The sequence below is a fragment of the Sminthopsis crassicaudata genome, chromosome 1 (genome assembly GCF_048593235.1).
Source record: "Sminthopsis crassicaudata isolate SCR6 chromosome 1, ASM4859323v1, whole genome shotgun sequence".
Classification (NCBI taxonomy): Eukaryota; Metazoa; Chordata; class Mammalia; order Dasyuromorphia; family Dasyuridae; genus Sminthopsis; species Sminthopsis crassicaudata.
In genome coordinates, this window is record NC_133617.1 from 725,493,980 (window position 1) to 725,506,426 (window position 12,447).

Sequence of the window (12,447 nt, forward strand, 5' to 3'; positions counted from 1 at the left end):
TTGTTGCTTCTTGTCTTCCCCTGTAGGTTGTAAGTAAGCTTCCTGAGGGGAGGGACTGGTTTAGGTTCGGTTTGTTTGTTTTTGCATTTCTTTGCATCCCCATGGCTCATCTCTGTGCCTGGAACATAGTAGGTGCTTAATAAATGTTTATTGCATGATTTAGCATAACTCCTTAGGAAAATGAGGCCTCAAATGGTCAATTTACTTGCTAAAAGTTACACTGAGAGTAAACAACAGAGTTGAGAATGGAGGGAAGGAGAAAGGGAGGAAGAGAGAAAAGAAGGAAGGAACAAAGGAAGGAAAAAAGGGAGGAATAGAGGGAAGGAAGGAAAGCCAATATGTAGAAAGGAAAGTAGGAAGGAAAGAAGGGAAGGAGGGAGGGAGAAATAGAGAAAGAAATTTTAATTCTAATGGAGAATAGACAACATGTAAACAGATAAGTAAATGCAAATAACTGTGTTTTTAAAAAAAATTACAGACATTACACAGTTGCAATTAAGTAAATTAAAGGAGAGCACCCTGTCCTGACGATGAATGGTTTTGCATAAGAGTGGTGCCTGAGATTAACTTTGAGAGAAGTTGAGGCACTTTGAGCTGGGATGGAATATCATGCCCAAGGAATAGAAATCTAGCTGGTTCTCTTAGACCTTTGAGGTTGTGAAGGGAACTAGGTGAAATGAGTCTGGAAAGGGAGATTATGAATGGCTTTGAATGATAGGCTGGGGAATTTGTAATTTATCTTTGGGCAGATGGGTGGCGCCATAGTATATAATGTGCTGGATCTAATGTCTAGAAGACTCTTCCTGAGTTCAAACCTGTCTCATTCACCCACTAGCTGTGTGACCTTGGCCAAGTCACTTAACCTCAGTTTCCCCATTTGTAAAATGAGCCCGAGAAGGGGATGGCAAGCATTTCCATTATCTTTGCCAAGAAAACCCCAAAAGGAGTCATGAAGAGTCAGACGTGACTGAAACAACTGACTTTGTTGTTAAAAGTTCTTTACTTTTTTCTATCGTGGACCTCTTGTGTAAGCTAATGAAGTCTGTGGACCCTTTCTCAAAGTAACATTTGTAAATGTATGACATAAAATACAAAGGATTAAAGGAAACTTATCATATTGAAATAGAGTTGTCAGAATATTTTTAAACTAAACCACAGGTTAAGAATTGTAGGAGCAGTAGGAAGGGTTTTGAACAGGGATGCAAAACCATGCTTTCTGAAAATTGTTTGACAGCTGGTTGGAAGGTGCCTTGATGAGAGAAAGGGAGTGAAAGCAATTTGGAGGGATTATTGCAATAGCCCCAGGTTGGACATGATAGGACCTTGTACTAAGGCCAGACAAGTGGAGAAAAGGGCATGGCAGATGGGAGCAGTGTTGCAGAGGAAAAACATGGCATTTGGCAGCTGGTTGGACGTGGGATAAAAGAGAAGGAAGAGTCAACCGAGATTGCAAAGCTGATTGACCCTAAGGGTTTGGATGACCTTTCAGAGCAGCCAAGTCAGACTCCAATAGAAATGAATGTGTTACCTGTCTCTAACAAGATCCTTCAGCCCAGAAACCCGCTAGTAATCCCCACTTCCCTTTGGTGCTTTTCATCTCCCTTCCTGAGATGTCAGGGAGGGTGTGATTATCTCCTTTTTAGTACTTTCATCTCCCTCCCTGAGAAGTCGGGGGGTGTGATCACCTCCTTTTCGGTGTTTTCACCTCCATTCCTGAGAAGTCGGGGGGGGGGGTGATCACCTCCTTTTTGCGGTTCTCACCTCCCTGAGAAGTCAGGGGGGGTGTGATCACCTCCTTTTTGGTGTTTTCACCTCCATTCCTGAGAAGTCGGGGGGGGGTGTGATCACCTCCTTTTTGGTGTTTTCACCTCCATTCCTGAGAAGTCAGGGGGGGTGTGATCACCTCCTTTTTGCGGTTCTCACCTCCCTGAGAAGTCAGGGATGGCGGGACCACCTGTGTTCTAAAACAAAAAAAAGCGGGAGATGTAAAGGGCTAGAACTGAGCAGATGTACTTAACCTAGATGCAAGGAAACTTAGCACCTAGTAATAATCCTAACATCAGTGCTTAAGGGCACACATTGATTTAGAAAGCCAGAAAGTAACATGTATTGTGTGTGTATTGTGTCATATTACATTTTTATTATTTTTTTCAATATTTCCCATCGATGTTTAATCAATTAATCCCATTGGAGAGTTTTGTGGCAACAAGTGATAGGGATCCCAAGTTTGATATCAACTTTAGAGAAGTAAAGTTTAGAGAAGTGACTAGATTAGCATGATAATGTTTTGGACAAGCATGATTATAAGAAATCAGAAGATAGAAAGTTGCAAAATGAGACCTGATTTCAAGGGGACTAATTAAAGTTTAGCAGAGGATATAATATGGACTAAAAAAACCCCTCAAAATACTTGATTTATGGATAATAGGAAGAATTCTGGGAATAAGAGGGTCATTGCTTGCAGAAAACTAAGGAAGAAAAGTCCTCACTGAAGGATTTAGTATCAGAAGGGGAGGAATTTTTGATGGGGAGCGGGAAGGACCCATTCTCAGAATAGTCAAAGACTGAAAGGAAAGAACCCCTGGAGAAACTTCTTATCCTATATGTTGCAATATAGAATCTAGGAAGGTGTGAAATTGGCCTGGAAAGGCAGGTAGATTGGAGCCAAATGGTGTCCAATGAATGCCTTCAGTCAGCCAATAAGCATTAAATAATCACCTATTGTGTTCTTTTCAAAAATGAAACAGACTCTTCCCAGGAGATTGTATTTTATTGGTAAACCATATACAGAATTGATACATAGTAACTTGGGAGGAGGAAAGCAGTAGTAACAGATGAAAGGGGAGAAGGGTGCTATATTTTACTTTTTGAAACAGTAGACTAAGGAGCTCTTGGTAATGAACTTCCCTTTATTAATACACATTGATACCTATTCTGCCAATAATTGCCTCAAAGGGCAAAGGCTAGTCACCCAGAATGGCACATCCAGTAGATAACAAGAGAGAGAGCCAGCTCTCTGCCCATGAGACGGGGCCAGCCTTTGAGCTTGTGTTCTATCCCAGTGATCAGACCAGTCTGTCCTTGTCCCTGCCTGCAGGCAGGACTTCGGGGACATAGGAGGTGAAAATTTGCAAGAATTAAAAATAATAATATGAATCTTTCCTCTGTTCAAGGAACTTACAACTAGATATTTCCAATTGTGTTCCATAACTGTATTTCAAAATTGTTACCTGCAGCACTTTTTCAACATGCTGTGACATCCTTCTTCCCCAGCCCCTGGTTTTAAGGACTGAGGAACCTTCTTGTTTCTTTATTTCTCAGATTTATATGAAGCCTGCCTTCTATAAAGTTCCTATATGAATCTGGAAGTGGGCAAAGGGAAAACATTTTCTAAACATTTTCAAGTGTGTCATTAAATCCCAGATTGATGGCCAAGGATAGGGGAGAGGGGTGATGGGGGCGGGGGTGACAGGAGGGAGTCAAGGGGTTACATGGGAATAGGTTACAGTAAGACAAGGCCAGATTAGGAACAGAAACTCCCACGAGTTCAGGTAATTCTGGTTGAGGTTGTAGCACAGTGGGACAAAGGTGAGTTGTCAAGTTTGATGACCTGCATAGGAATTAGGCTGCTTTGGATGTTACCTGTTTCTAAGTAGTTTGAGTTACTCACTGAAAAAAATAATAATTTCGTTCATTGTTATTAGGAGTTAAACCACATGGCTTCAAATCTTAGTAATCCTGAAAATTTCTTTTTTAAAGTTAGACCTTCTCAATTGAATGTTTTGTGCTTGAGAGTAATCCATTGGGGACTTTTTTTGTGTGTCTTTGTATTCTTCAGTCTTGGCAGAGTGCCTGACATATACCAAAGGTTTAATAAATGTTTATTAATTTAATTGAATGGAATGAAAAATAAAGAATAGTTGACATGATGTCAACCACTGACAATGGTTGAAAAATCATTTGCTATTAAATGAAAAATCAAAATCCTATTTCTTTTCCTTAAGACATGGCTGCTTGTTAGTTTGGTTATTGATAAGAGTTATGCTAATGGTTTTCCTAATATTGAACCAGCCCTGCATTTCTGGTATAAATCCTACTTGGTCACAGTGTGTTATCCTGGGGATGACTTTCTGTAATCTCTTTGCTAATACTTTATTTTAAGATTTTTGCATCAATATTCATTAGGGAGATTGGTCTATAATTTTCTTTCTCTGTTTTCACCCTACCTGGTTTAGTATCAGCACTATATCTGTATCATAAAAGGAATTTAAGACATGGGTTCTTAACCTGAGGTCTAGCTAGGTCTGAGGCTCCAGATGGGGAAAAAACATAATTGTTATTTATTTACGCCAACCTCCAACTCATATTTAGCATTTCTTTAAATTATTTTAAAATACAATTAGGAGACAGGGTCACAAGCTTCATCAGTCTACCCAAGGGGTCCACCAAAGTACAAAATAGTTCAGAACCCTGATTTTTTTTCTAATTATTTATTTATTTGTTTGTTTATTTTAGTTTTGAGAGCTCCTCATCTTTTTTTTTTTATTATTTTTTAAATTAATTTTTATAATTATAACATTTTCTTTGACAGTACACATGCATAGGTAATTTTTTTTTTTTAAACATTATCCCTTGTACTCCCTTCTGTTCCGAGTTTTTCCCCTCCTTCCCTCCACCCCCTCCCCTAGATGGCAGGCATTCCCATACATATTAAATATCTTATAGTATATCCTAGGTACAATATATATGTGCAGAACTGAATTTTGTGTTGTTGTTGCAAAGGAAGGATTGTATTTGGAAGGTAAAAATAATCTGGGAAGAGAAACAAAACAAAACAAAACAAAAAAAAAAAAAAAAAAAAAAAACAGTGCTCACAGTTTACATTCATTTCCCAGTGTTTCTTCTCTGGGTGTAGCTGATTCTGTCCATCACTGATCAATTGGAATTGGATTAGCTCTTCTCTATGTCAACGATATTCACTTCCATCAGCATACATCCTCATACAGTATCATTGTTGAAGTGTATAATGATCCCCTAGTTCTGCTCGTTTCACTCAGCATCAGTTGATGTAAGTCTCTCCAAGCCAGAACCCTGATTTTTAAAGAAGTGTTTAAGAAGGTGGGTAAAGTGTCATTTTTCAAGTAATGATAACAAAGTGTGGATCATTAGCTCCCGGGTATTTGGGTGTTTATTAGTCATGTGGTTTAATGACTGGCCCAGACCCCTTGGCTGATCTTTATGAAACAGAACTCTGGGATCATTGCTTTTGCTTCCATTGCCTTCCCTAAAGTTATTTGGTCTTTGTGCCCTGGAAACCAATCAATCAGCCACAAAGCTTTTATTAGACACTTCCTAAGTGCCAGGCACTGTATTGGTGCTAAGAATGCAGGCACAGAAATAAAAGTCCCTTCCCTGGAGGATTTCTAATAAAGAGGACTGACCTCTTAAAAACATCTTATGCACAATGGAATAAATGAAGGAGTGAAAAAGCATTTAAGCACTTATGCTGTGCCTTTGGTATACATTGGCATTAAAAGGACTAGCTTCTTAAAAATGTTAATGCACAATGAATGAATGAAAGAATGAAAAAGCATTTATTAAGCACTCATGCTGTGCCAACCACTATGATATAAATTGGTCATTAAAAATAAAAAAGCAAAATAATCAAGGAGGTCACAGTCTAATTGGGAATCAGACTCTTCTTATGATTTGTGTTTCTCCATTCTACCAGAAGAGTTGTATTAGAGACTCCCTAATCATCAGAGCTCTTGTAAATAGCCATATTCATGTGAAGGTAGAAGAATCTAAATCCAAAAGTCAGTAGAATGGGCACATCAGGGAGAAGTTGGCATCCAATTGGAAAGAGGGAAGGTGGTATTGACAAAAAGGTTAGGCAGCCTATTGTCTTTTAAACTTTAGATTTAAAACTTTGAGAAGCACCAAGGGTTCTAAGAGGCATCGGGGAAGGAGATATGCTGGGTCTGAAAGGGAACGAGTTGAGAACTTTAAAATTGTGTGAGGAATATTAAACATTGTTAGCCATTCATTTTTCAGTCATATTTTTCCACAAATCTGATGTTTTAGGACTTTCTTTGGGGTTTTCTTGTAGAGATACTGGAATGGTTTGCTATTTCCTTCTCTAGTTCATTTTACAGATGAGGAAACTGAGAAAAACAGGGAGAAGTGACTTACTGAGGGTCACACAGCTAGTTAGTGTCTGATCTGATGAAGATGAATCTTCCTGATTCCAGGCCTGGTATTCTATCCACTATGACGCCACCTCACTGCCTTGTGATTATTCTTGTCCTTTCATTACCTACAGAAGGACATTCGCAATCACCTCATCTACCTTTTATTTTACAGTTGAGAGAATAGGTTAGAATAGTTATTAGGAACATAGAGTGGTTGGTCAACCTGTGCCAGAAACTGTGCTAAGCTAAAAGAAACCGTCCTTGCCCTCAGGGGGCTTCCAGTCTAATGGAAAAGGCAACATGGAAACATTAGGAACATACAAGAAAAGACTGGTGCGGAGTAAAATGCCTGTGTGGTCCTGACACGGATCAGCTTCTGATTCCTCCTTCCGTTGTAGGGTCAGCAGGTCCATCCCCGGCATGGAGGAAAACTGGTTTGGTAGAATGCCTAATAGCTATCCTTGAAGCCCGGGATGACTTCAGGCCTCCAGGTTGTTTCTCATTCCAGTTTACTCCCTCTGTTGAAATCAGTCTTCTTACTTCTCATCTCCTCCCTACTCAGTCACCTAGACTAGGTAGGAGACAGGCTATAAAATTCAGAAAAAGTTAAATTTCTTCACCCAGTATATTAATGCTTTGGGTACAAAATAATAGCTAATTGTTCCACTCACTCTGCACAGTGATTCTTTAAAGAGACATAAGTCAGAGGGCCTCTTATGCATTTATCCTTCTCAGAACATTTAGATGAGGCAAGAAGCAAATGTCCTCATTCCTACTTTATTGACAGAAGGAAGATGTGGATGGTGATCCATTCTGGAGTGGGCAACTTCTTCCACCATGTCAAGAAGCTGCCTGTGATTTGAACTTTTGGGGGCACTTTTTTCTATGGTTTGGTCTCCTCTGATAAGTTCAGAGAACTGGGAATTGGCTTAATGGAACCTTCAGCGGTTCTTGCTATCTTTGCAGACTCAGCAAGTAATTTTCACCTTTCTTTGTTGTTCATTTCTAGTGTCTTCCACGACTGCATCCGGAAACTGGAGGACGCAGATAACATTAGGATTAGCGGATCCTCTCTCACATTCTTCTTACAGCAGCTGCTATGGCAATGTCTACGGTCCTTTGCCACCTCCAAGCAGGTGAGAATGAATAGTTAAATAATTGTTCGAAGCTTCTTGGTGACTTTCCCCGAAGCTGAAGTTCATGGCTATGTGATTTTCTTAATTTTTTTTAGAAAAGCTTTCTAGGTTATATTAACAGTATGTCGAATGTCTTTCTTCCTGTGTATATAGAATAATATTATCCATATTGAGTTGCAGGATTTGTTCTTTACTCTATCCCTGACCACAGTTGCTTACATTCTGTAGCATAATAATAAGTGATGTTCATATAGTGCCTTTCAATTTGCAAAGCTCTTTACACACAAAATCTCCTGTGAGCTTCTTAACAACCCTCTGGGATATGTAGTGTGGGCGTTTTTGTGATCCACACCTCTGTAACTTTCCAGTATCAAAACTTAATCTACCAGTGCAGATATGTAACTTGTTAGGAACTCATCTATAACTTGAAATCTCAGAGGATTCAAGAAATTAAATAACTTTCCCATATTCATGCACCCCAGTATGTCAGAGGTAGGACTCAAAAATTCAGGTTTGGGTTTTTTAAATTTTTTTAAAATTTTTTACTTTTTCAATTTTCATTTTAAAATTCAGAACCCTAGAAGCAGCAAACAAAATAAGCATTTTAAAATGGAAAATAGAACAGAGGGATTAAATTACATTTTAAAATTAAATTACCTTTAAAAAGCCTTGAAAGCACTATATAAATGCTAGATATTGTTATTAATGAATTAAAAGTAAATGAAATTAAAGCAATTTATTAAAAGTAGATTGCAAACATCTCAATACCAAAGGAGCCCTTTCATTCAAATTCCTATTAGACAGTTGGCAAGCTTAATTTCAAGCAAATGCTAGTGTTTATTTCTGTCTTGAACCTGCTTCCTCTAAGAAGAGACAGAAGCAACCAGCTGTCAATCTACCTCAAAGCCAGGCTTTCATAAGAATTCAGAGAAACACACAGAGTCACAAAGACCTGGTTTGTTTGCTTGTTTGTTTATTATCCATTGGGGTCTGTGATTTTATTGGTACAGTGAACAACTTAAAAGTCTTAAAATTACTCTGTCTACATGATGTCTTCACTGGCAGAACGGAGGGTGAACTGATTGTGTTCCATGGAATCAAGCCTAAAAGGATAGTTTATTTCCAAAGCGGTGTCAGCAATTCTCATTCACAAGTATAGGACTAGTTATGGAAATTACAGAGAGTTTGTTCAATTTAAAATTTTAATGAAAACGTCATCACCAGGAAATCAGATAAGTTTAGACAACTGCTAGTAATGCTTAGAACAGAGTAGAAGTATAAATCACCATCCTGAACTTAAGCCCAGAACTTAAGACTTTTCTTTTTTCTCCCTAAGGGAAGGGTGTTCTAATCAGGTTGTATTGTAGTTTCACAAATAATTTTCATATTTATGAGATGTCTCACTTGCAACATTTTTTTAAACTGGGTCCAAGAAACATTTGTGACTTAGACACAAATCTTGTCAGTGCCAGGAAATATTTTTTCCCCCAAGAGAACCTGTTCCTTTAAGATGATAATTGTAATTCAGCCTGTCCACAATTCCCTGATAAAAGGGGTTGACCTTTTGAAAAGAAACATGATTAACTGGAAATTAGAAGCTCTTTACCAGGATCCTTATTGATTTGCTATAGCTATGTATCTTTATGAGTTACTAAGACCATCTGATTTGCCTTAACTCCCACTGAGAGGAAATATAGTACATAAAAATAATAAAGCAAGTGCTTGAGAAGACCAACTTTTGAAAGGTTGTAAACATGTGAAATTTTCCCAAACAGACACAGTCATCATTTAAAACTAAGAAAGGCAATATTTTCCTAGAAGAAAGATAAAGAGCTTCACTGATGATAAAGTGCCCAATTGATTAAACTTTTTCATGATTTCACAACCTAAAAGAAGTATTTGAAATTCTCACCACCAAATCTCTCCCTATTTCAGTAACTTGAGTACATGAGCCTTAGGAAATTGGATTTGTATTGTCATCCGCGGCTTGGTAGTCTACCAGTGTAGATTTTGTCTCAATCTCTCCTTTTGATCTTGGGACAGAGAGATGTAGAGAGGACTTGGACATATATGAGACATATAAAATAAAATTCTAGATGCAGAATACAGTATTAATTTGGGATTTCTTTGGCACTATGATCTTGAACTTGGGTTCAATTTTCTTCATCTGTAACACTTGATTCTAAATGTTACAATCCAGGTCCTAGCCCTGTGGTTATAATTTGGTATGTTTTTCCTTCTTCAAGTGACTCTTCTTTTACTTCCTATTTTCCATTTCCCTTTTTCCCTATCCAACACCACCTATCATTAGGCAGAACAAAGAGCTTCTGTCCAGGCGAATGGTTGTATCTGCAGAAATGAGCTCATTTTTAAATTCTCTTATGCTCAGTATAGCCAACGGTAGTAAGTACAGCCTTTTCCATTTGTGTGCATTGCTTCATGTGTGACAGATCTGTTTGCTCTTGTTAATAAATAGTGTGTGAAATTGGGGAAGAATCGCTTTGGGATTTGTTTTTTGTTTTTGTTTTTTTTTTTAATGCCCAGGAAAACACTCAACAAGTTGATAAAAGTTGTCTATTTTCCCTTCAGTATGCTTCAAAAAAAGTTTTTCTCCCCTTCTCTTTAAGGTGTGGAAATTCAAAGTGAATCTTTGCTACTAATCCCTTAACCTTCTAATATTTTTGTGCCATTGTAAAGGTTTACCAATGCATCATGGTGGGATGGCCTCAATTTGATAATTTCATCTGCCTGGAGCTTTCTAATTCTAATTTTGCTAGGAAATTCTGGTTAGAGAAATGCTAAAGGTTAAAAGGGAAGTGGGGAAGAACCTGTCTTGCCCTCGATACAAGCCCAAAACTCTGGAACACCCACTGAATTTCAAAATGTTATTTCTCTACTAACATCATTTGGTTTTTCTACTAATTTTCCTTCTTGTTTTTCGGTAGTTGAAGAGTACATATAGAGATGGTCTCAGGGCGGTAACTTTTTTTTCACATTTCTTTTTATAGACAGTATGCCGAAGCCAGTCAACTGGACAGTACAGATGGGAACCGGCTGGAAAACAACTTGGACGGTAACGAACAGAGGCTCTTTTGGCACGAAGATTCCAAGCCCGGAACATTAGTCTAAGCTGCCACCTTGACACTTTTATTCAAGCTCTGCATTCTAACCCCAGTGTGCCTTGCCCAATGTGCTGTTTTTCTGAAAAGAAATCCTCTTGTGAGATCCCCCAAACTTCAAAAGCCGAAGACGACACCATTTTTAAAAATGTTTTGTTTTTACCACCACCACACCACCAAAACTCCCTAAACTTGTTCTTCAGACTCCAGCTGGTTGGCGTTAACTGAGCAAGCTTAGACCATGGTTGGGTGCGTCTTTTTGCTGCATTTTTTAAAAAAATCCTCGACAAGTTCGAGCACTTGGTTGAAGTATTTATGTTGAAGAAGCACTTTTCAGGTGTTGTAGGCTAAACTGCAGATCAAAAGGGGAGAGACTCTTTTCAAGAGAAAGCAGGAACTTTCAGAGCACAATTCCGATGGATAAATTGAAGAAAAGCAACACTTGAAATTTTTTTTAGGCATATGAGGACTGGCAGATTTTAGACAGTATTGGAAAATTTACTTGAAGTAAGGATAGGTTTTAATGGAGGTCTAAATAGGTTTTAATGTTTTTTAGGGCAATGTACAGAGAAATGTTTTTGTGAGCACTGTGAAGCGGATTCTGGGGGGTAGAACTGGGACGACAGGTGAGGGAGGGAGGGAGGGAAGTTCAAGAGAGGCTTGGGAATTGCTGTTGCAGCTTCAAATAGGACTTTTTTTTTTCACGGTAGCAGAATTGGGAGATGAAGCAATATGTTCAAATTATTTACAAACGTGCTTTGTGCATTTCCAAAGGTACCATTTCACTGTGCCGATGAGCTCATTTTGTCACACCGAGCTGCATGGTGAAAGACTGTTCGATTGGTAATGATCCCATTGGGCTACCATTTTTTACGGCCACTGGGCTAGGGATTGCCTCCATTGTCATAAAGTTCTAAAGAGGAAACACTGTGATGGCCAGTATTTTAAGGTGATGCAAAAAAAAAAAAAAAAAAAAAAGGAAAGAACCCAGCACCCAGAACAACTGTGCCTTACAATTGTGGGCATTAGGATAGAGCACCACTGTCTGAGCACTAGGTGCAATTCTAGGTCACCCAGTGACATCAGTAACAGTGTTCCTTTTAAAATAATAATAATAATAATGAGCTCCCACGATGCAGTTGATTGAATTATGAGGCGAAAAGCTACCTCGTATTTTCTATGGAGGAACAAATAGAGTCAATGCAGGATTTTTCAGAAGCACTCACTTTCTTTGTAAAAAGGATTCTTGTTTCTCATATCTGCACTGTGCTTCAGAATTCCATCAAAGGTGCTCTGTTGTTTTTTTTTTTCCCTTTTTATACAGATGATTAGTAACTCCTTGTATATATTGTGAATAGAAATGTTTCTGATAGACTTTTTCGAACATTTTTTACCTATATCCCAAAGCATGTAATATATACATAAAGATAGATTTGTTAAACTGGTCCTTAGTCATTTGTATCATTAGAAATAAAGTTTTGTTTTGTTTTTGTTTTGTTTGGGGGGGGGGGGTTGAGAATTAAAACAGAATAATTAACTTAATTCCTTTTTTGTGTGTATTTGTATAACCCACTAGAAACAGAAATGCCCTTTGCATATTTTTTTTTTCCTTTTCCATCTTTGAAGACCTATTACTTTCACATAGGTCAATAAACTGAAAATGTGCTACTGAAAATGTTGAAGTATTTGTCACTTTTTGGTCAAGGATGTGAAGGAGCCGCTGAAATTCATGTTTTGAGTGAGCATATGAGGTCAGATTTTCCTAGATTCAAATGTCACCCCAGACACGGGACCTTTGTGACTCTGCACAAAATTTTTGATCTCTGCCTTGGTCTCCTGCAACATGAAGAAGTTGGACCAAAGTCCAGCTCTAGATTGAAAAATGTTCTGTGTCCTCTGTGGGACCTATTGATTATAGTTAGTATGATCTTTGACAGAAATCTAATGGATCTTAAACTTGGTGAGAGGTAGTGTTGCATAATAGTTAGAGAGCCGGCCTTG

At 38.3% G+C, this 12,447-nt stretch overlaps 1 protein-coding gene across 8 annotated transcripts in view; it reads left to right on the forward strand.

Moving 5' to 3' along the window:
• FRMD4B (FERM domain containing 4B) overlaps positions 1-12,121 on the forward strand; it is a 337,387-nt gene extending 325,266 nt beyond the window's left edge. For all 8 annotated transcript variants that reach the window (XM_074284129.1, XM_074284131.1, XM_074284127.1 and 5 more), the window contains 2 exons: positions 7,201-7,327; positions 10,336-12,121. In XM_074284129.1, coding sequence (XP_074140230.1) covers positions 7,201-7,327; positions 10,336-10,456 — 248 coding nt within the window. In that variant the 3' untranslated portion in view covers positions 10,457-12,121. The remainder of the gene's footprint in view (positions 1-7,200; positions 7,328-10,335) is intronic.
• The last annotated feature ends 326 nt before the right edge of the window (positions 12,122-12,447 follow it).